This window comes from Miscanthus floridulus, chromosome 1 (genome assembly GCF_019320115.1).
Source record: "Miscanthus floridulus cultivar M001 chromosome 1, ASM1932011v1, whole genome shotgun sequence".
In the NCBI taxonomy this organism is placed as follows: domain Eukaryota; kingdom Viridiplantae; phylum Streptophyta; class Magnoliopsida; order Poales; family Poaceae; genus Miscanthus; species Miscanthus floridulus.
This window is the reverse complement of record NC_089580.1, coordinates 183,264,523-183,286,849: the sequence shown is the minus strand read 5'-3', so window position 1 is coordinate 183,286,849 and position 22,327 is coordinate 183,264,523. Positions and strand designations below refer to the sequence as shown.

General features: G+C 50.6%; 2 protein-coding genes across 2 annotated transcripts; both read right to left on the bottom strand.

Moving 5' to 3' along the window:
• Positions 1–6,303: 6,303 nt before the first annotated feature.
• LOC136504689 (endo-1,4-beta-xylanase 4-like) lies at positions 6,304–9,090 on the bottom strand. The gene is made up of 6 exons (XM_066499660.1): positions 9,010–9,090; positions 8,546–8,697; positions 8,283–8,418; positions 8,013–8,179; positions 7,805–7,900; positions 6,304–7,712 (listed from the first exon to the last, which is right to left on the bottom strand). The coding sequence occupies exons 1-6, from the start codon at positions 9,062–9,064 to the stop codon at positions 6,597–6,599; spliced, it is 1,722 nt and encodes a 573-aa protein (XP_066355757.1). The 5' UTR covers positions 9,065–9,090; the 3' UTR covers positions 6,304–6,596.
• A 757-nt stretch (positions 9,091–9,847) lies between these two features.
• Positions 9,848–14,653, bottom strand: LOC136504678 (endo-1,4-beta-xylanase 5-like). Its single transcript, XM_066499651.1, has 5 exons — positions 14,493–14,653; positions 14,287–14,336; positions 11,762–11,984; positions 11,495–11,658; positions 9,848–11,366 (listed from the first exon to the last, which is right to left on the bottom strand). Exons 1-5 carry the CDS (start codon positions 14,569–14,571, stop codon positions 10,134–10,136), a joined length of 1,749 nt encoding a protein of 582 aa, XP_066355748.1. The 5' UTR covers positions 14,572–14,653; the 3' UTR covers positions 9,848–10,133.
• Between the last annotated feature and the right edge of the window lie 7,674 nt (positions 14,654–22,327).

The window sequence follows — 22,327 nt, the reverse complement described above, 5'->3', positions numbered from 1 at the left end:
ACCTTTTGGCGCTCCGCTGGGGAAAGGCCAAGAACCCCTCACAATCATCACGATCGGAGCTGGAGACAATCACCACCCTCCGCTCAACGATCTTCGCTACTCCAAGCCGTCTAGGTGGTGGCAACCACCAAAAGTAACAAGCGAAACCCGCAGCGAAACACGAACACCAAGTGCCTCTAGATGCAAACACTCAAGCAATGCACTTGGATTCACTCCCAATCTCACTATGATGATGAATCAATGATGGAGATGAGTGTGAGGGCTTTGACTAAGCTCATAAGGTTGCTATGTCAATCAAAATGGCCAAAGATTATGAGCTACAGCCGGCCATGGGGCTTAAATAGAAGCCCCCACGAGATAGAGCCGTTATACCCCTTCACTGGGCATAACGCGGGCTGACCGGACGCTCCGATCAGTTGACCGGACGTTGAGCCTCCAGCGTCCGGTCGCTCGTAGTCAGCCATGTGTCCCGACTTCAACGGTCATCTGCCTTGATCGGACACTGCTCTTGAGTTGACCGGACGCTGAACACCCAGCGTCCGATCGTTTACAGTAAGGTTCCAAAATCAATTTTTGCTGACCGGATGCGTCCGGTCATGCTTGACCAGACCCTGCCAGCGTCCGGTCACACTGTGACTTCTTACTGTGCTGACCGACAACACGACCGGACGCAGCCCTTTAGCGTCCGGTCGCAGAGCGACCCAGCGTCTGGTCGTTTGACCAACGCCAGCATCTTCTCTGCTACACCTGACCGGACACATCGGTCCAACCGAGGCTAACGTCCAGTCACTTCCAGTGACCTCCGTCTTTTCTGTCTAGGGCGCCGGTGGCACCGTCGGGCTGTCCGCACTCTACGGGCGGACACTCTGCTCGTGGAGTTACTTACCCTTGCACCTAAACTTCACCACCCTTGATCAAATGTGCCAACCACCAAGTGTATCACCTTGTGCACATGTGTTAGCATATTTTCATAAACATTTTCAAGGGTGTTAGCACTCCACTAGATCCTAAATGTATATGCAATGAATTAGAGCATCTAGTGGCACTTTGATAATCGCATTCCGATACGAGTTTCACCTCTCTTAATAGTACGGCTATCAAACCTAAATGTGATCACACTCTCTAAGTGTCTTGATCACTAAAACAAAATAGCTCCTATGGTTTATACCTTTGCCTTGAGCTTTTTGTTTTTCTCTTTCTTATTTCTAAGTCCAAGCTCTTGATCATCATCATGGCATCATCATCATGTTATGATCTTCATTTGCTTCACCACTTAGAGTGTGCTACCTATCTCATGATCACTTGATAAACTAGGTTAGCACTTAGGGTTTCATCAATTCACCAAAACCAAACTAGAGCTTTCAACAGCCAAATGTCCTAAGGAAGTACACATTCGGCTTGCGTCCATGCCAAGCCTCGAACGACGTCTTGCCCTTCAGGGCCTTGGTGGGCGCTCGATTGAGGATAAACACCGCCGTCGTCACCGTCTCTCCCCAGAACTCGACCGGCATCTTCTTAGCCTTCATCATGGATCGAGCCATGCTGACCATCGTCTGGTTCCGCCGCTCCACCACGCCATTCTGCTGTGGCGAGTACGGCTGAAAGGTCCTAATGGCTAGAGGGGGGTGAATAGCCTAATAAAAATTTATACAACAACACTTAACCAAATGGTTAGACAATTATGAGGCGAAGCGAGTGGTGCGCTAGCCTACTAAAAAATGCAAGCCACCTACCACAATTCTAGTTTAGATAGTGTCAATTCACACAAGAGCAATGACACTACCCTATGTTAGTATGCTCTCAAAGGCTAACTAAAGAGCCACACCAACCAAGCATGCAAGCTCTCACAACTAGCTACACTAAAGAGCTTGTCAACTAGTTTGCGGTAAAGTAAAGAGAGTGATCAAGAGGGTTATACCGCCGTGTAGATGAATGAACCAATCAATCACGAAGATGAATAACAATGATGACCAATCATCTCGGAATCAAATGATGAACACAATGATTTTTACCGAGGTTCACTTGCTTGCCGGCAAGCTAGTCCTCGTTGTGGCGATTCACTCACTTGGAGGTTCACGCGCTGATTGGCATCACTCGCCAAACCCTCAATAGGGTGCCGCACAACCAACACAAGATGAGGATCACACAAGCCACAAGCAATTTACTAGAGTACCTTTTGGCGCTCCGCCGGGGAAAGGTCAAGAACCCCTCACAATCACCACGATCGGAGTCGGAGACAATCACCTCCTCCACTCAACGATCCTTGCTGCTCCAAGCCGTCTAGGTGGCGACAACCACCAAGAGTAACAAGCGAAATCCGTAGCGAAACACGAACACCAAGTGCCTCTAGATGCAACCACTCAAGCAATGCACTTGGATCACTCCCAATCTCACTATGATGATGAATCAATGATGTAGATGAGTGGGAGTCCTTTAGCTAGGCTCACAAGGTTGCTATGTCAATGAAAATGTGTAAGAGTTGGCCCTTGAGCCGGCCATGGGGCTATAAATAGAGCCCCAATCAAATAGAGCCGTTATACCCCTTCACTGGGCAAAACGCGCTCTGACCGGACGCTCCGGTCATACTGACCGGACGCTGGCCCTCAGCGTCCGGTCGCCCGATGGACGCCACGTGTCATCGCCTTCAAACGCTGTTCGTCAGATTCCAACGGCTATGACGCTGACCGGACGCAGCAGCTTCAACTGACCGGACGCAGCAGCTTCAACTGACCGGACGCTGAACCCCTAGCGTCCGGTCGTTTCCAGTAAGGTACCGACCACGACCGGACGCGTCCGGTTAAAACTGACTGGACGCTGGAACCTCAGCGTCTGGTCGAGTACAGTAAGGGTCGAAACCTGGTTTTCCTCGACCGGACGCGTCCGGTCCACCTCGACCGGACACAGCCAGCGTCCGGTGGTAAACCCTAGCCACTGTACCGACAGTCAACGCGACCGGACGCAGGCAGTCAGCGTCTGGTGCTTCTGGATCCAGCGTCCGGTCACTGGACTGACGCTGGCATCAGCTCTGTTCTCTCGTCTATCTTCTCCACCCTTGCTCCAATGTGCCAACCACCAAGAATTTGCATCCGGCGCAACAGAAAATAGGCATTTCATTTTCCCGAAAGCGCCGAATCCCGCCGAGCTTGCCAGCGTCCGGTCGTTTCCAGTAAGCTCCTCGAGGCATGTTTTTTCGACCGGATGCGTCCGGTCCACCTTGACCGGACGCAGCCAGCGTCCGGTGCTCAACCCTAGCCACTGTGCCGTCTGACAGCTCGACCGGACACAGCCTTTCAGCGTCCGGTCGCTGAGTGACCCAGCGTCCGGTCAGTAGACCGACGCCAGCATCATTTCGATCAACTCTATTTCAACTCTTACTTCTTCATCCTTGCTCAAGTGTGCCAACCACTAAGAATTTTGCATCCGGCGCAATAGAAAATAGACATTTCATTTTCTCAAAAGCGCTGAATTTTCACAAACCCATCTCAACCCTACACACACCATGTGCACATGTGTTAGCATATTTTCACAAATATTATCAAGGGTGTTAGCACTCCACTAGATCCTAAATGCATATGCAATGAGTTAGAGCATCTAGTGGCACTTTGATAACCGCATTCCGATACGAGTTTCACCCCTCTTAATAGTTCGGCTATCAAACCTAAATGTGATCACACTCTCTAAGTGTCTTGATCACCAAAACAAAATAGCTCCTACAAGTTATACCTTTGCCTTGAGCTTTTTGTTTTTCTCTTTCTTCTCTTCAAGTTTAAGCCCTTGATCATCTCCATGCTATCACCATTGTCATGTTATGATCTTCATTTGCTTCTCTACTTGAAGTGTGCTACCTATCTCATGATCACTTGATGAACTAGGTTAGCACTTAGGGTTTCATCAATTCACCAAAACCAAACTAGAGCTTTCAACGGCGCGGTGTGGTGTCGCACCACGCCCTGATCCGTACAGTACGCAACGAACTCCACCAAAGTGAATTCGCCACTGCGATCAGTTCGCCGCACGCGCAACTTCTTGCCGCTCTCTGCCTCCGCGCGTGCCTTGAACTTCTTGACCGCTTCCACCGCCTCGGTCTTGCTTGTCAGAAGCTGCAGCCATATGTACCGACTGCAGTCATCCACCAGCAAGATGAAGTACATGCGCCCATCGGACGTCACCGGCGTGATCGGCCCACATAGGTCACCATGGACCAGCTCGAGGGCCTCTGCCGCGCGATACTTCGCCGTCTTCGGGAACGACAGCCTTTTTTGCTTCCCGGCCAGGCAGCTGTCACAAAGCTCGCCTGCGTGCTCGATGTGAGGCAACCCAGTCACCATCCTCTCTAGCCGACCAAGAACGTCGAAGCTAAGATGTCCATACCGGGCATGCCACAGCCATGGCTCCTCCGTGCGTCGTGTAGCCAAGCAGATGGGCTGCTCCACTTCAAGTCGAGCAGGTACAGCCGGTTCTGGGACCTCTTCACCTTGGTAAGAAGCCGCTGCTCCTGGTCCCTGATCCTGAGGACGCTCTCCTTAATCAGTACCTCGCTGCCGTGCTTATCCAGCTGGTCAATGCTGATGATGCTTGAACGCAGCTGCGGGATGTAATATACATCCGTCAACGCGCGGTGCTCGCCGTTCTGGCACCTGAAGATGATGGTGCCACGTCCTCGGATCGTCACCCTTGAGCTGTCACCGAACTTCAGCGTGCCGGTCACGTTGCCGTCGAGCTCGAAGAAGGTTTCCTTGGAGCCCGTCATGTGGTTGCTGGTGCCGGAGTCTAGGTACCACCGCTGCTCCATCTCACCACCCACGTCCGAGGTGGACTTGGGCGCGCGGTTCGTCGAGGTGGACAGCCTTCAGAGCCTTGCCGTGCCCTTCCACCGCCATCACCTCTCCCTTCTCCTTCGCCTTAACGTCGTGCAATGCACAAAACGTCACCATCAGGAGAGTGGCCTCATCATCCTCATCAGCCTGCGTTAAATGAGCCTTAGCCTTCTTCTCCTGCTTACGATTTGGGCACTCCTTTGCCTAATGGCCCATCTTCCCGCAGCGTCGGCAGGCGTTGGGGCCGACCTTCTTCTTCTTCTTCTTCTCCGAAGAAGCCTTACCACGGCGCTTGCCATCGCCACCGCGGCCGGAGGAGGTTTCCCCGGACTTCTTCTCCTTCATCTGGGCAACCCACTCATCCTCTGTCAGCAGCAGCTTGCTGCTGTCCGTTGATACTGTGGTCTGCTCCATGCGCTCGTCCACCACCCGTAGACGGCCTGTCACATTCTCAATAGTGAGGGTGGACAAGTCTAGCATCGTCTCCATGGAGAGAGCAATCTAGATGTAGTTCGCCGGCACGTAGTGGAGGTACTCGGAGACCGCCTCTTCTTCATCGATGGTGACACCGTGGCTCCTCAACTTGCTGAAGAGCGTTTGCAGGCGGAGGAAGAAGTCCTCCAGCGACTCACCATCCTTGAACTTGAGGTTAGTGTACTCCTGCTTCAGCAGCTAGGCTGTCGCCTTCTTTGCGCGGTCGGAACCGACGCGCATCGCCGCAATAGCCTCTCACGTCTCCTTAGCAAAGCTCTTCGCCCCCAACGGCTCCCTATACTCCGCTGGCATAGCAGCGATGATGGCTTCCAATGCTGACATGTCGTCTTCTTCGTTGTCGTTGCCCTTGTTAATGGCATTCTAGAGCTGTCAGGCTCTGAGCTTGACATTTATGGTCACTGCCCACTCGCCATAGTTGGTGCGAGTCAGCGTTGGCCAACTGGTGCCGTTGACCTTCTGCACCGGCGACGACGCTTGTACGGCTTCGATACCACTTGTTGGTCCCTCGGCTGTCCTGCACAGGTAAGCAGTAAGCTTTTTCAGCACACTTATTCACTATGGCTAGAGGTAGAAGAAGATATTGAGAACAACTGACACACACAACACAAGCCCAGTGCTGGCTAAAAGTTATGCCTTTGGATGTGGCAAACTGAACTGATTTGCTGTATTGACTTTGGATAGAATATATACAACTCTAGTTGTACCTCTACCAGGTACATAGTTGTTGGTGAGTACACCAACTACCTACTATCGAAGTACAAGAGTACACCAACTATCTACTCCTAAGGTATAGAGTACATCAACTATCTACTCCTAAGGTACAAGAGTACATCAACTATCTACTCCTAAGATATAAAGCTTAGCTCAGCCATCTCCACTCTACATGGCTAAAGTAAACCACCACTACTTGTCCTGTTCGTTTGGCTGATAAGCCATGGCTGAAAGTATTGTTGGCTGATTTGTTGTGAGAGAAAAATATTGTTCGTTGACTGAAAAAAGTATGGCTTATAAGCCAAGCGAACAGGACGACTATGGCCTAGTGCCTTCCTGCTACAGCCACAAGAGCTGGTCGACAGAGCCGATCAGTCTTCAACTCCCAACAGGGAGTGGTCGGCCGAGTCGACCATTCTCCAACAATAGAGAAACGGGAGCAGCAGATTATGTCTTTCAATGTATATATATGGAAAAACAAATTGGAATGTTACAGTTAGCGACAACGGCATACAAATTGGAATGTTACAGTTAGCGACACGGGCATGTTGTGTGGTACTCTTAACCAGTTAGCTAGGCCTTAATGGCGGCCTCTGATTTGGAGTCGAGGTCCACCGTCTGCACGATGGGCTCCTTGAGCGACGCGTGCTTGACGGTGACCTGGTACTCTCCGTGGAAGAGCTCGGCCTCGAACACACCCTTGCTGTCCGTCTTGGGCTTCTCGGGCACTTTCCTCCACTCGTCCAGGAGCTTGTCGACGACGTCCCCCTGCGGCAGGTTCTTGAAGTTGTTGTCGGTGAGGCACATGACGTAGCAGCCCTTGGCGTGCCAGGCCGCCCACAGGACGATGCCCTTGACGCCCGGGTGGCCGAACCCCTCCCTCATCACCTCCTCCAGGAACTCCACCTGCTTGGGCCCCTTGGTGACGTCCACCTCGGTGAGCCAGATAGGCACCTTGGCCGCCGCGAGCGTGTCCAGGGAGCCCCTCATGTAGGGGATGTTGGGCTTCTCGAAGTGGCTCTCCAGGCCGATGCCGTACTTGAGGTCCTCGTTGCCCGGGTACGACTGGATCTGCTTCAGCTTGGCCAGGTACTTGGTTGGCAGCGGCGCCAGGTCGCAGGGCTGCTCGATGGTGTTGAACTCGTTCATGAACAGGATTGGCTTGCTGTCCAGCTTGGCCACCTCCTTGAAGATCTCCCCGGACGCGTCCTTGCCGAGCTTGTCCTCGAAGAAGCTGAAGTGGAGGTTCTCGTTCACCACGTCCCAGTGGATGACCTTGCCGGCGTAGCGGGAGACGACGCTCTTGAGGTGCTTGGCCACGGCGGCCTTGAACTTGTCGGTGCTGAGCTTGCTCACCCACGGCATCTGGTGGCTCTGGTCGTCCCAGAACACGTTGTGGCCACGCACCTTGATGTTGTGTTTCTCCGCCAGCTCCAACATCTTGTCCGCCACCTCGAACCCTTCCTGCCCCTCGTTGTACTCCGTGCTGTACCACTTCATCTCGTTCTCCATCGTCGCCCACTTGAACCGCTTCGTGAACCACTCCTCGTACTTGGGCATGTCCAGGATCTCCTTGGTCATGGCGTTGCCCAGGGGGAAGCCCTTGGCCACCCACTCCACAGACAGCTCCGCGTCCGGCAGTGGCTTGCCGCCGCACTCCACCGTGATCTTCACCTTCTTCTTGCGTTCCTGCATTCGAATTCAGTATATATATTTCAACGGTTCATTGAGACCGATGATTCCACTAGCATTCCATTCTGGGTCTGCATTGAGTGGGAAACCTTGGCGACGACTTCATCGCGGTGAGCGTTCCATTCTTCAAAGCTGAAGCCCTGCAGCGCTATGCTCTCCGCCATGATCTCCGCGGTTGAGTTGCTCTGCACGCATTGTTAGCTTCCATATATCAGTTCTTCTTTCATCCACGTCTCGTTGGACTGATTAACTCCCTTTCATAATTTGCAAAGATTGTCCTGCCACCGATTACATTACCTGGAAGAAGAGATCGCCCTTGCCTTCGGCGAAGGAGGTGGCTCCACCCTTGAGCAAGGTCCAGCAGCCGGACTGGGCCACGATCGCGCCGGCGGTGTTGAACTTGCCATCGGGCGTCACGATTATGGCAGTGATGTCGCCGGTGCCCTTGGAAAACTTGAGCCAAACTGGGAGCACACGCACAAAACGTCTGTCCGTTTAGCTGCATCATCTTCGACGCCTGGTGGTCGACTGATAAATGAATTGGACAATTATATGAGTGCGGATTACCGGAGAGTGCGTAGTGGTGGTCCTTCTTGAGCTCGACCTTGAGGACGGAGCCCTTGACAGGGCACTTCTTGCCGCCGGAGTCGGCGGCGCTGATGATGCCGCCTCCATACAGAGGTTTCTCCGGCTCCTTGATGCACTGCAATGCAAAGCAACGGTGTCGAGCAGGGCCGGTCAGTCGCGGACCAGGGCATATAAGTGCCGATGGAAACGACTCCACAGCTCACAGGGGTGGGAAGGTTTTACTTGGGGCATGTGCTGCTTACCTCAATGTTTGCTGAGTAGTCATAGGGGACCTTTCCTGATGATTTCTTTGAGGAATCGTCGGCCTTTTCTGATGTTTCCTTGGAGGAATAGCCACCGCCCTTTTCTGATGGCTGTTCTGAAGAATGGCCCTTTTTTGAAGTGACCAAGGATCCTGCGTCGAGAGGAGAGATGGTTATGCATCACAGCATCAGAACCTTTTTTTTTTTGGAAATTTCAACATCAGAACTTTTGATCTTGCACATTTTCTGTCGACCAACTTCATCCGTTGTTTGTCTATAAGAATCCTCTAAAGTGAATTGTTATGCCCGGAGTTTGTACATAGGTTAATTAGAGATTTCTCACTAATGTAAAATTGTAAAAATCAATATGTTCTTTATGCTTATACATATTGATTGAGTCAGTAATTTTGCTATTACATTTGAAAAAGAAAATGCATAGTTAAAGCTAATTAGAAAGAACTAACCTTCAAATAGCACGATCAACAAGATGAAGACCAACTTTCCTGTGGAAACCATCATATTTCTTTTGACGCTCTACGATGGGCACCGTAGACTTTGAAAGGTTTCTGTTTATATAGTAGCTTTTAGAAGAGAGAATGACGGGGGACCAAAGAGCTATATTTGGTCTTAACTTTTGTTCAAGATTAAAATGTAATAAGGTGGGATAAAAATAGTAGGAAGGCCGTTTCACATATAGGGAGGGTAACATTACTCCTAAGTAACGCATCGCATGCCCAGCCCCACGGTTGGTCACTATCCAGGGTAATGCACGTTGTTGGGAACAATTGCATACATCAGCTTATGTGTATTGCTACAATGCTACTCCCTCCATCATAAATACTACATGTGTTTGGACAAGTTTTGTTCAAACATTTGAAACTTTAACTGTTACTTACTTTTATTTAAGATAATTAGGGCCAAGAAAGTCATATGGCGACTCCAAATAGTAATGACGTTGCAGAGCACATGTTAGTCACAATAACTTGTTGTTATTAATTACTAAAACCAAATTGAGGGCCTAGATGATTTCAAAAGTATCAATAGCGTCAGTGTGATCCTTTTATTGTTAACTTACATCAATAGTATTTATACATTTAATTCAGTAGTTAACCTAAGTAGAAAGAGTATTATCCTTTTCAACCCCGTTGCAATGGGGCTTCTTGCCCTGTTTTGAATTTTGATTTGACACGGCGCATCTCCGTTAAGCTAGCTTTAGCAAAATTAATAGCCTCGTACTAGTAGGTAATGAGATTGGTAATGTTTGTTCTTGTAAGATTGGTGTCCACAGGCACAGGGGTGAGATAGAGCTATAGAAGGATGTATATCTATATTGAAGAACAAATCGAATTCCTCCTCTGTTTTATATGAACATCACATGGATCGCCTCACCAGGAATTCTATCTCTCGGGCGCCCTATATATGTATGTGTATGTATATGACTGACTGACGACATCACAAACCACAATACCCTAGAATCTAGACCCACAATCATGCACATGCACATGTGTATGCGTATGTATATCAATCCCCTCCTAGCTTAGTAGTAGGAGTACTAGGAAGGAGGCTACTTATATAGGAGCTAAGGCAGCTAGACGTGTATGGTGTACTCGCTATCGGGGTCGGTCTCCCTGTCGACGCTCAGGCTCTGCACCACGGTGGAGTTGGCCACCGGGTGGCTGACGGTGACCTTGTAGTCCCCGTGGAACAGCTCGGCCTCGTAGTATCCGTTGGCGTCCGCCACGGCGGCGTGCGAGTGCGTCATCCACTCCGCGATGAGCTTGTCGACGACGTCGCCGGTGGGTAGGTTCCTGAAGTTGCTGTCGGTGAGGCACATGACGTAGCAGCCCTGCGGGTGGCGCGCCGTCCAGAGGATGATGCCGTGCACGGCCGGGTGCGCGTACACCTCCCTGAGTATCTGCTCCAGGTATTGCGCCTGGTTGGGCCCCGGCGCGACGTCGATCTCGGTGAGCCAGATGGGCGCGTTAGCCTCGGACATGGTGTCGAGCGCGGCGCGGATGTAGGGGATGCTGGGCACGGAGAAGTGGCCCTCCAGGCCGATGGCCATCCTGGCGTCGTTGGTGTTGCTCGGGAACTTCTTGATCTGGAACAGCTTGCCCAGGTACTTGCTGGGCCCGGCCATCGGGTCGCCGGGCCACTCCAGCGTGTTGTACTCGTTCATGGACATGAGCGCCTGCGCGTCCAGCTGGTGCGCCTTGCCGTAGAACTCCGCCGACGCGTCCCACCCGAACTTGCCCTCGAAGAAGTTGAAGTGGAGGTTCTCGTTCACCACGTCCCACGCGATCACCTGCCCGGCGTACCGCGACATCACCGACTTGATCCGCCGCGCCGTCGCCTGCTGGAGCTGCTGGTACGACAGCGACTGCACCCAGGACGGCTGCTGGCTCGGCTGGTCCCAGAACACGTTGTGGCCGCGCACCGCGATGCCGTGGCTCTTGGCGAACCTCAGCATCGCGTCGGGGACCGAGTAGTCTTCGCGCCCCTGCACTTGCTCCGTGCTGTACCACTTCATCTCGTTCTCGAACGTGGTCACCGTGAACCGCGACGTGAACCAACGCTGGTACGCCGGGCTCTGCAGGATCTCCGCGCTCATGGCCGACCCCAGCGGGAAGCCGTTCCGGACGTGCTCGATGCGCACCTGCGCGCCCGGCACGGGCTTGCCGGAGGAGTCCCTGGCGCGGAGCCGCACCGTCTTCTTGCGCGCCGACTTGATGGCCGCGTGGTGGTGCGCCGCCCACTCCTCGCGGGAGAAGGGCTGCAGCGAGACGTTGTCCACCCATATGTCCACCGTCGTCGTGTTGCTCTGCATCCAGCGGACCCATAAGTTCTTGTGAGTTGTAAGAACAGAGCATAGCCTGACAGTAACAGCTTCTCTTCTTGCAACGAACATTCATGCGAATGCGATGCGGCAGGTTTGTGCGTTTAGTTTACCTCGAAGTAGAGTTCTGCTGCTCCGGAGGCGGGGGCGGTGAGGCCGCCTTTGAGAATGGACCAGCAGCCGGACCGCGCTTCGACGCCGCCGGCGTGGATGAAGTCGCCGTTGGTCTTCACCACAGCTCTGATATCGGCGCTACCATTGCTGACCTGCAACCAAGCTGCATATACCAGAAGAAAAAACACAAAGTTAATAAGCTGATTTTTCGTTCATCGCTGCTGCGACCAATTTTTTCCCCCGGAAGCCGGAGCTCACTCACTGACCTGACAGAGTGTAGTGCGTGTCATTCTGCAGGTACACCTTCTGGCTGACGCTCTGGTACGGCCGGGTCCGGTTGCGCGCCACGCCGTAGCTGTTGCCGCTCGCTGACAAGCCTTCCTCGACGGCGCCGTACCCGAACGACGACCAGCCCTGGAGGCCGGCGCTGAAGTTGGCGTTCCGGAGGATGCCGCCGCCGTACTGAGGCTCCAGCGGCTCCGGCAAGCACTGCGCCCACACGTTTCGCAGCACGAGCGTTCAGGTCAACACAAGTTTCACCCTCCGTATAACAGTAAACTTACAAAAAAAATTGTTTGAATGGCAGTAAAGTCACCCTGGACAGTAAGGCCCCGTTTAGATGCAAGCCAAAAACAAAAAATTTTCAAGATTCTCCGTCACATCAAATCTTGCGGCACATGCATGGAGTACTAAATGTAGACGAAAAAAAACTAATTACACAGTTAGCCGAGAAATCGTGAGACAAATCTTTTAAGCCTAAATAGTCCATAATTGGACAATTTTTGCCAAATAAAAACGAAAGTGCTACAGTTGCCAAAAGCCAAAAATTTTCGGAACTAAACAGGGCCTAAGATGGGTGCAGTATAACTGTCAAAAGTGCCAGGCCTGTCAAGATCCCAGTAAAAGCCGTTGAAAAGTTTGTGTACGGTAACTAACTGTGAACTAAAGTAGACTATTATGATGCTACTACGCACATGCCAGATTTTAGTTTGGTGCACTGTCACTCATTTGCAGCCCCATATATGTAGCTATTGGTCTATTTCAACTTTTCTTTTGGATTATTTGACTACAGGTCAACTAGTACTAGAAGCACATATACATACTCCTATATCCTGTTTGACTAGCCTGCAAAAGCCCAAGTGATCGCGTATCTAACTGACGCCTAACATAGGACTAACAAACGAAACCACGTTCTACTTGGCACAAGAAACAATTGGGGTGGCTGACTGTGAAACCAAATTGTGGTGTGCAGAATAACTGAAAGCAATAAGTCACTTTTAGGCCCTTGTTTGGAAGCCCCTGACTTTCCTATCCTGCCCTGGACGGATTCACACACGAGTAGACCTCTTTTTCTTTTTTAAGGGGCCTCTTTTGAACCGAGAGGGAGTGAGCCGATTGATTGATGAAAAAAAAAATATCTTCACCAACCAAATTAACCTGAATAGGTTAAGCTGCAGGTGAGGATCAGTGATCTGTCCAATAAGCTAGCCTCAGTGGTGGCCTGCATGAGAGCATGATCCGGTGTGTGGCAGACACTGGGGTACACACGCCCTCCCCTGCTTGGCGTGCACCAGAAACGCAAGCGAAAAAGGGCCCTGGTTTTTTGACCGTGTCGACATGTCAGGAGGCACACGCCGATATACAAATATAATAAAGATGTGTTGACACACAGAAAGTCAGAACACAACAGTCAGGTAGTCAGCAAAGTTAGTTGTATGTGCGTGCACATAGGCTGATTGCGGCACACCGATCAGTGGGTTGGTTTTTGGTTGCTAACTTGCTATAAGTGGGGGGTCGGCGCTTTGCATGATTATGAGTCGGACGCATTTGGGGGCATCGGCTAACTTTTCCAAGTAATTTTTCAGAAGCTTGTGTGCGTTTTGATGATGATCTGATGACATACAGAGGTGGTTCATCGGACCGGGTCAAGAACTCAAAAACGAGATGGCATGGGCATGGCATGTGGTTAGGCACCTGGCCAACTTACTTATTCTGTCCTTGTTGGAAATATTTGGTCCTGTTCGATCGGGGAGGGAAAATTTGGCAGAATGGCTGTGAATTCTTGTTGCTCCTACTTGTTTGGTCCATCTGCACCTACCCATGATCGATGTGCGTGCATGCTGCCCGATCAAAAGGGGTACTATACTAAATTCAAATGAACCAAAAAGCTGCACACACTTGTATATATGAACGAGGTGTAAGTGTGTAACCTTCTTGTCCTGTGTTCACATGGCCGATAGACTGGGCCTAGTTAAAGAAAGTTCGCATGATGATTCTATTATCACTAATAAAACATTTAATTTGTGACCTGCGCGCGTGCCTACATACGCGACATGTCAAAATCCCGTCCCCACAGTGAGTGTTGAGTGCCTCATCAGTGGACTCCGATCGACCCGCACAAATGAGCCACGGGAGGAGGCGAAACCAGCAAGCAGCAGCAGGCTAGACAAGTATTCTTGTGTTGTGTGCGCAGCTAGTGCACGAAATGGCCCACGCACACGCATGTCACCTGTCAGTTACATGTCACCGCGCGCGCGCGCCGCCGCCGGCGACAGGCAACTAACGACGGCCGGTGTTAACCGGCAGCGCCGCCCCTGCCACTCAGGGATAGGATGCGTGACATGCGCAATGCGATGATGTGAAGCTGATGGTGGCTCTGGTGGATCCATGTAGCACGGTAACAAAGTTCGGCAGCCGGGCACGTCACAGGACAGGTATGTATGGATGAGCTAGCTACTAGCTTAGAGAGGGAGGGAAGAAGGAGAGAGGCCGGTTAGTTAGGCATGCATACCTCAGAGCTCGACGAGTAGTCGTAAGGAAGAGATTGCACCACGCGAGCAACTGCGAGGAGATGAAGAAGAAAGTCGATGTGGTTAGTTTTTCACCCATAACCAATACAGTTGTTTCCACTCAACTGAACGAGAGAAAGCTAGAGCGAATTGAAGAAGAGCCTAGCTAGCTAGCTAGCGAATGGCGGCTAGTTCGATCGAGCTTTACCACTCAGCATGGCGACCCACAGCAGCGACAGGAACAAGGTTTGGGCTCTCCCCATTTCTGGAACCCCCCTCTCTTCCATTCTCTCTCTCTCTGTGTACTGAGATGGCCGAATGAAGAGGCAGAGAGAGATGCTGGAGAGAGGGAGGATCGGAGGCTGATGAGCCGAGCTGCTGATTGCACCGTGCATGCCGCAGCATCTGCTTGGGCTATTTATAGAGGTTTGTTGGCTAGCTTGCTCCACTGCACCACCACGGTCGGCCGGTAGCTTGCGGCCTAGCGATAGCGAGGAATAGGAGTTGCTTGGTTCCCGCTTCCCGCTGCTGGTTAGTTATGTTTAGACGGCCGATGGGAGAAAAAACGTACGTAATGGTCTTGGGCCGTGTGGTGTGATTTCTTCGTTTTGCGCGCGCGCGCGCGCATGGAGTACGTCAAACCAATCGCTACGGCTCTACCGTCCGGCCGGATCCCCGCTGTGTGCGCTCTAGAGCTTCCTTTTTGACCCCGTTCCGTCACTCGTCTCCACTGACGAGGACCTCCTGCGGCGGGTCCACCGGGCCATCGGTATAACGGATTTCTGACGTCATTATTGTTTCATTTCATTCATCCAACCAAGCACAAGTAGAGAAATGACTTTTGATCAACTTCGAAATTTAGCTTTAATCCCAGTATTTTTAGCGCCCGGGACTAGAGAAACCTTTAGTCCCAGTTGGTAGCTCCAACCGAGACTAAAGGTCCCTGCCCAACAGCTACTGCGGCAGGCTTTTGCTGCAGGGGACCTTTAGTCCCGGTTGGAGCTACCAACCGGGACTAAAGGTTAACTTTTACTCACGATTGGTCCCTCCAACCGGAAGTAAAAGTCTACTCCCGGCTGGAGGCTCCGTCCAGGACTAGAAAGGGACCTTTAGTCCCGGTTGGAGCTACCAACCGGGAATAAAGGTTACCAACCGGGAGTAAAAGTCTACTCTTGGCTGGAGGCTCCGTTCGGGACTAGAAATGGACCTTTAGTCCCGGTTGTTGTCTTCAACCGGGACTAAAGGTCCCCTCGTATATACCCTTCTTCCTCCCCGAGCCCGAGCTACCTCCTCCCCACACATCTGCTCCCTTTGCGTGCGTGGATCGACTAAATCTCTCTCATTTTCGCTGATTTCTCCCTCCTCAGCTCTCGATTTACACGGCGGCGACGGCATCCTCCACGGCCTCACCGGTGGCGGCGACGCCCCATCCCTGGTTCCCCACATCGAGCAGCATGGCTCGCCTCCTGTGGACGGCACCCCACACAACGACGGAGCCTGCCTCGCTTGGGTTTGAGCGGCGGCTCCCCCACTACGACGGAGACCACGACGTCCTTCCCCACTCCGACGGCGACCGCGGCGGCTCTCCCAACCCCAACGGCCGTCACGACGGCCCTTCCCCCGTCCCGGCCGCGGCGGCTCTCCTCCACCTCAGTGGTTGCGCGGCCTCCCCTGCTCCCTTGTTGATGGATCCCACGGATCCATCGGGAGGCAGCCCTGCGGCTGTATCTCCGTCCACCCCCCGTGGCTCCTCCTTCACCAGCGGCGGCAGCTCCTCCTCCTCCCCCACCAGTGGCTACCGAGGTGAGTATAGCTGACAAAATGGCACGTGTTCATTCAACTTGGCTGCGTGCTGCTCTATTGCATTAGGAGTTCTGTTCCTCCGCTCTTCATTGAATCGCTGTAGTTCTGTTCCGTCTCCTGTACCTGAAATCGATTTCCCTCCATCTTTGTGTGCCCATAATCGGTGCCCTAAACTTGTAATTTCTGGACCATAACTTGATTTGTATTTTTGAGGATTCGGCTCACAGCACGGTCGTCTTTGTGAATCTTGATTTACCACTTGATCCATCCTGATTTTGGTAGTGTTCATGGTTTTTTCAGCTTTGTGAATCTAGCTTGGGATCAAATTACTATCACATGGTAATACAAAAAAAGAAAAAAAAAGAAAACCTTTAGTCCCGATTGGTAATACCAACCGGGACTAAAGGGCCGGCCCACGTGGCCAGGCTGGGAGGCCACTTTAGCTCCGGTTGGTATTACCAACCGGACCTTTAGTCCCGGGCGAGAAATCGGGACTAAAGGAGGGGCCCTTTAGTCTCGGATTCGTGCTCCCGGTTGGAAAACCGGGACTGAAGGGGTTTTCTAACCAGGAGTGCAGTTTGTTTCTGTACCAGTGAAGGTTCAGTATATGCTACGTGCTTTGGTCCCTCTTCGGAAGTTGTAGCTGTTCCGGAAACACTTCTCGAAGATGTATTCGAAAAAACTCAGGAAGGTGCTCTGAGGGAGTTTCTCTGATTTTAATACAAAGTGTGGTTTTTGGAGTTTTTGTCTATTTCAAGAAGAAACCCTGTTTGGAGGAGTTTTTTTTTTTTTTTTTTTTTTTGCTTTTCAAGATCTCTGAGGAAAGAAAAACTGCCAAAAGCTTCCTAAACATGACCTATTTTTATGGATGGTACAGTTATGCAAGCGGTTATCCAATTGCTAGTTCTGGATCGCCTCGTTCGTTAGTTCATTTATTATCATTTCGTTTTGGATTGACGGAAAAACCGTACCTACATCCCTACTTGTACAGATTATTATAGCAACTCTAGTAGATGCCCTAAAAGTAAGGTTCCAATTTTTTATTTGAGAGCTATGGGACATACTCATCATTTATTCCCCTCTCTCTTTCTCTACTTTTTTCCACACGACACTCTGTCCCCGTGTCTCGACTCCCCAATTCCTGTAGTTGTTGCACTCCTTGTGGTGAGGGAGGGAGAGAGTGTCGCGTCTATGATGGCCTCTCATGTCGAGAAAGAAGCAATGGAGAGGGGCGTCGCGGCACACTAGGACCATCGCCGACAATGGGATGCCCACTGCGGATGGCTGCTCGCTCTAGCGTGGTTGCTCACTGCAGAAGGAGGAGACGACAAGGAGGGGCACAGCAGGGAGGGGCTGTGATAGGGAGGGAAGAAAAGAGTGGGCACGGGATCGAGAAAAACAATCAACTGTCTGATAGGGTCCACGATCGACGCTCATGGAAATGGGGGCTGAAGGGTCAGCTTCAGGGGCCTTTCTAGTTTGGCGATTTGAATAGGGATCCTGTTAGAGTTGTGTTTTATACTCTCAAGTTTAGAGGCTTGTTTGAGGACTTTGCTGAAGTTGTTCTAATAACAGCCAGATGGTTGATTTTAATTTTACGGGCCTCTGTTTTCTTGTCCTTTAAATTATTGAGCTAAGAACGTAAGGACTTATCCGTTTATTTATTTATTTAAAAAATGAACGAATTTAGTTGACTTGTGACCGTTTTCACGGCGCCCAAGTCGATATGTGTATACGTCATCGTCACGGCCGGGGCCGGGGGTCAAACAGAAAGGCGTGAGTCCGGCGGTTAGCAAGCAAGCAGCCAAGCACTGTGGAAAACCTACGAGGCCGTTTGCTGACGACGGGCTGAGCGTTGTCAGCCAAAATTCGCACGCATCGCCCAAGCCACCCGTCCGCTCCCTCCCCGTACGCTACGCCACACCACGGGGTATGGGTGCGTGACCTCCTGGCTCTTCGTCGTCTCCCCGCGCGTGGCGTGGAGGAGTGCCGTGGGGGCAAGACCGCGGAAGCGGGCGCTGGCAAGCCAGGCAACTCAAGCGGGCCAGGCCTGCCGTTTCGACGCTTGAGTTCCAGCACGGGAGGTTGGTTACTCGGCAACGGGGTGAGCGAGATGCATGAAGAAACTTCATCTTGCTTGTGATGCTAGTTCATTGCCAATCACCAACTCTTGGTGAATGCCCGCATCAACTGCGCTGACTCGCTGAGGTTCCAGTTCCAGATTGCAGTATCTTGCAAAGCTGCGCTGCTAAAAGCTACTAAGTGCTAGTAACTGCTAGGAGTAGTACCTAGTACTAGTACTAGTACTAGTAGTATAGCAGGCTAATAACATGATAACAGCAGCTACTGGTGTGCACGTTAAGGTCCAGACTTGGGGTGCAGCAAAGCAACAGAGCCAGAGTATGCAGTGCGTGCGTGCGGCTGCTTGCCCATCTCTCTTGGTGGCCAGAGCTGAGCCGAAATCCCTGGATCAGAATCTTTCTTTAACTCACATAGCAATCCTATATCTCACCCGGTCTCAAGTGTATCGTCCAACAAGGATCAGAATCTTTCTTTAACTCACATAGCAATCCTATATCTCAGGGCCAGTTTGGATGGCGAATTTTTTTGCAAAATGGTACTGTAGCAGCTTCGTTGTTATTTGACAATTAGTGTCCAATCATGGTCTAATTAGGCTTAAAAGATTCGTCTCGTGAATTTCGTCTAAACTATGTAATTAGTTTTATTTTTTTATCTATATTTAATGCTTCATGCATGCGTCCAAAGATTCGATGTGACGGGGAATCTTGAAAAAATTTGGGAACTAAACAGGCCCTCACAAGTGACATCGCATCGTATCTTACATATATTAGTCAGGGTTAAGGTTTTGATATAAAGTGTATAAATTAGTTTATGAAAAAATGTTGTTAAATAACTTCTATATAAACTTAGATGCACAATATATAACATAAAGAAAGACGACATTTAAAATAAGTAAGGTGTTAGGATGCTCCAACTAATCATGTATAGATATAGATTGTTATTTTCAAATTTATTTGTTTATTTGTTGTATTTGGTGTGGACTCTTCAATAAAATATAGACCATTAAATCATTTAGTACTTCCTATGTCCCTAAATAAATCAATGCCTAGAGATGTCTGAAGTCAATTTTTTGAAGTTTGGCTGAATTTACACAAAAGAGCACCAAGATTTATGGCACCAAATCAGTGTCATTAGATACATCATAAACTATATTTTCATAATATGTTTATTTGGTGACACAAATATTTCTGCTTTTTTCCCTACGAGTCCAGTTAAACATAACAAAACTAGAAGATACAGCGCGTGTTGCCGCGGGGATTGCTAACGATTTTGAATGAAAATAACTAGAGATGATGTGGATAGTTTGTATTAAGATATTGAAAATTAGTGGAATGACATGATTATTAGTGTAAATGATGTGGATAGTTAGGGGTGATGTGGATGGCTTGTATGTTGTAGTGGGTATTAGCTTTATAGGAGATACAAATTTGACTTGGAACAATTCTAGAAATTAATTTATTCAGGGACGGAGGGGGTGGTTTTTAAGGTTTGAGTAAATCTTATGTTAGATGATATGTTGTTGTGAAGCGAGAGAGTAGATTGCTACCCTTTTTTATAAGTTTATGCCAAACCTATGAGGCAGATACTGGCGCGCACCATAAACGTGTAACGTAGTATAGTTGGTTGCATTTAGGATTTCAAATGCTCTAAGATAAACACGACATTATTGTTATAGGTTTTTTTTTTGGTTGACAAGCAAGTTTTGTTGTCGATTGCGTTTAAGATTGCAAATGTTCTAAGATAAACATGATCAGTATTGTCATAGGTTTTTTTGGTTGACAAGCAAGTTTTGTCGCAGTTTACATACATTCTACAAAATAGAAACATAAGAGGTGATTAGTCAGAACTCTTATTGCGTGCTTATTTATGCAAGGGAAGAGAGACTAATATGTAAAGAAAGATATATTTATAGAAGAAAAGAAAAGTTTAATTCTTTTTTTTTTGGCAAGGAAAAGAAAAGTTTAATAAATTATGTAAGGAAACTAATAATAAGCTAGAAGAGTTCAGTAAAAAATCATACGGACTTGTTTGGAACGCGGGAATTTCATAAGAATTACGCAAGGTTTTCATAGGAAAAACGCACGAACAAAAAAAATCACGTTTGTTCTAAATACTGCCTACATTGAGATCCTGAAAGGACGCACGAAAGCTAAACAAAACGCTTAGGACGTGATTGAATTGGGCGGGCCTGTCTTCTCCGGAATAGCCTACTCCGACACTTGTCCCCTGCAAATTGGCAAGCGGATCCGTGCGGGCGAGGAATTCCGGCTCCGTTGGCATCCCGTGCGGTTGCGCAACCGCGCGCCGCTGACTTCTCCCGCGCATCGCGCACGTGACGCCCGCCCGCATGACGAGTCACGACACGGCTGCGGCCGGGTCCCGGCTTGGGATTTTGGATTGGATGGACGCATCCATCCGCGGCCGTTATGTTCGGTATGCCGGCGTTGGACGGGAGCGGCGCGGGCGCCGAGCACACGGCACACGGCAGGTGGGCAGCCAGCGCCCAGCGGCGTCCTGACGAAATCTACAGGGCCGCCGACCCGTGACTTCCAACGGAACCGGCAGGTAGTGGAAAGCCTTTTCGATCGGCGCGAAGATCGGGGCGGCATGGGTCGCCGCGCGGGCAGTCGTACGCCGGCCGGCGAAGTGGCGAGGTCCAAGTCGAACCCGGCAAGCCATCCAGACCCGAGCAATAGCGTGCACGGGTTTGATTTTGATCGGTCAGGCTCAGGCAGGCTGCGAGCCACTGCCCAAAAACCCACCCTGCCAAATCTCTTGGAATTGACCGTACCTCTCCGGAGTCCGGACAGATTTCTATATGTCACAAGTCGTCACGCATCTGCTGACGCGAACCACACGCCCAGGACGGTTTACGTTAAGTATGTACGAGGACTAGTGACTGCTCAGGTTAGTGACTGGCCAGGCTAATCATCGGCCGATGAGACTGTATGCCGGTATAGCATAGCAGTACTCAGCTGAAGCCGTCACGTATCTGCTGACGCAAACCACACGCGCCCAGGACGGTTAACCATCGGATAATCACACCCTATGCCGTATGCCGTATAGCAGTATACCAGTTCTTATCGATTTTTTTTCTCCCTGTGCTGTACTGTTCAGTTGCTAGCTCGTTCCACTATCCCAGCCTAACACTTGGCGTGATTAGCGACTGGATTATTTTGATGCGTGCGAGGTGGTCAGCTCCGGCGCGTGCCTGATTTGATTTAAGCGCCGGTTAGTGCGGATCGAGCGAAAAAAGAGAGCAGAAAAAAATGAGAGAAGGGGTTCGGCACTTCGGCTAGGTGGTCAATCGATTTGATTTAACTCGTCCGTTCTGTTTTTTTTGTCCTGCTGCGACTTGGACCAAATCAAAATCGGCCCTGGGACAGTTTGGTTCGTCGCCCGATGGAGTTGAACTGGGTGAGCTCCCCGCATTGTTTACCGCCGCAACTTCTCCCGTCCTCCGTACTCCGGAGACTGTAGACAGAGTGTGACAGACGCATACACCGTCGCCTACGCCGTACATGGACATGCATGCACATGCTGCCTCAGCCCTCACTACCGTCTGACACAGGATTCAAAGGGCGGCGGAGGAAGAAGGCCGGACCGCGGACGATTCTCTCCGTCGTTTCCTTGTGCTGATGCTTGATGGAATGATGGTTAGGTAGCTTCGGCTGCACACGGACTTACTAAAAGACCGTGATGTGAATGTGAATTCTGCCCTAACCTCACCATCCACCCACCACCCAAGTTTTTCTGTGACTCGCCTTTTCTTTTCTTCCTCTCCTAGACCCTATATCTATTAGGAGAAAAGTGGTCAGAACCCAGAGCCCGGAAGTTCAGCTTCAGAGTATGTATCTCAGACTCAGACTCGAAGCCGACAGGAAGCAGCAGCCGGTCGGCGGTAGCGAGTGAGTGGGGAGCCCACTGGCCAGTGGAACGGTCTATCCAAAGCAGCACATGCAACTTGCAGCTTTTCACGTAATCATGCTGCCTAAGTCCTGTGGAAAATGTTGCAATTCGGTCCAATGGAATGCGTCGATGCTTCCAAGCTCCATCGGTCAGAACCGAGATAAGGTGCTGGTCGGCCGTATTGGCACGGGCAGCTCATGTCAGTCGTTCATTTCCAGCTGCTTTGCGGCTCCTCCAAGTATCAGTGCT

Bases quoted from the DNA above. Each gene is read 5' to 3' on its own strand.
- LOC136504689 (XM_066499660.1), bottom strand. From the start codon at position 9,064: ATGATGGTTTCCACAGGAAAGTTGGTCTTCATCTTGTTGATCGTGCTA. The intron at 8,180-8,282 runs GTAATCCGCACT...GTGTGCTCCCAG, and splicing joins CCACCACTACGCACTCTCCG to TTTGGCTCAAGTTTTCCAAG. The intron at 7,713-7,804 runs GTTTCCCACTCA...ATTCGAATGCAG, and splicing joins GCGATGAAGTCGTCGCCAAG to GAACGCAAGAAGAAGGTGAA.
- LOC136504678 (XM_066499651.1), bottom strand. From the start codon at position 14,571: ATGGAAGAGAGGGGGGTTCCAGAAATGGGGAGAGCCCAAACCTTGTTC. The intron at 14,337-14,492 runs GTAAAGCTCGAT...ATCTCCTCGCAG, and splicing joins GTGGGTCGCCATGCTGAGTG to TTGCTCGCGTGGTGCAATCT. The intron at 11,659-11,761 runs GTCAGTGAGTGA...TGGTATATGCAG, and splicing joins CACGCACTACACTCTGTCAG to CTTGGTTGCAGGTCAGCAAT.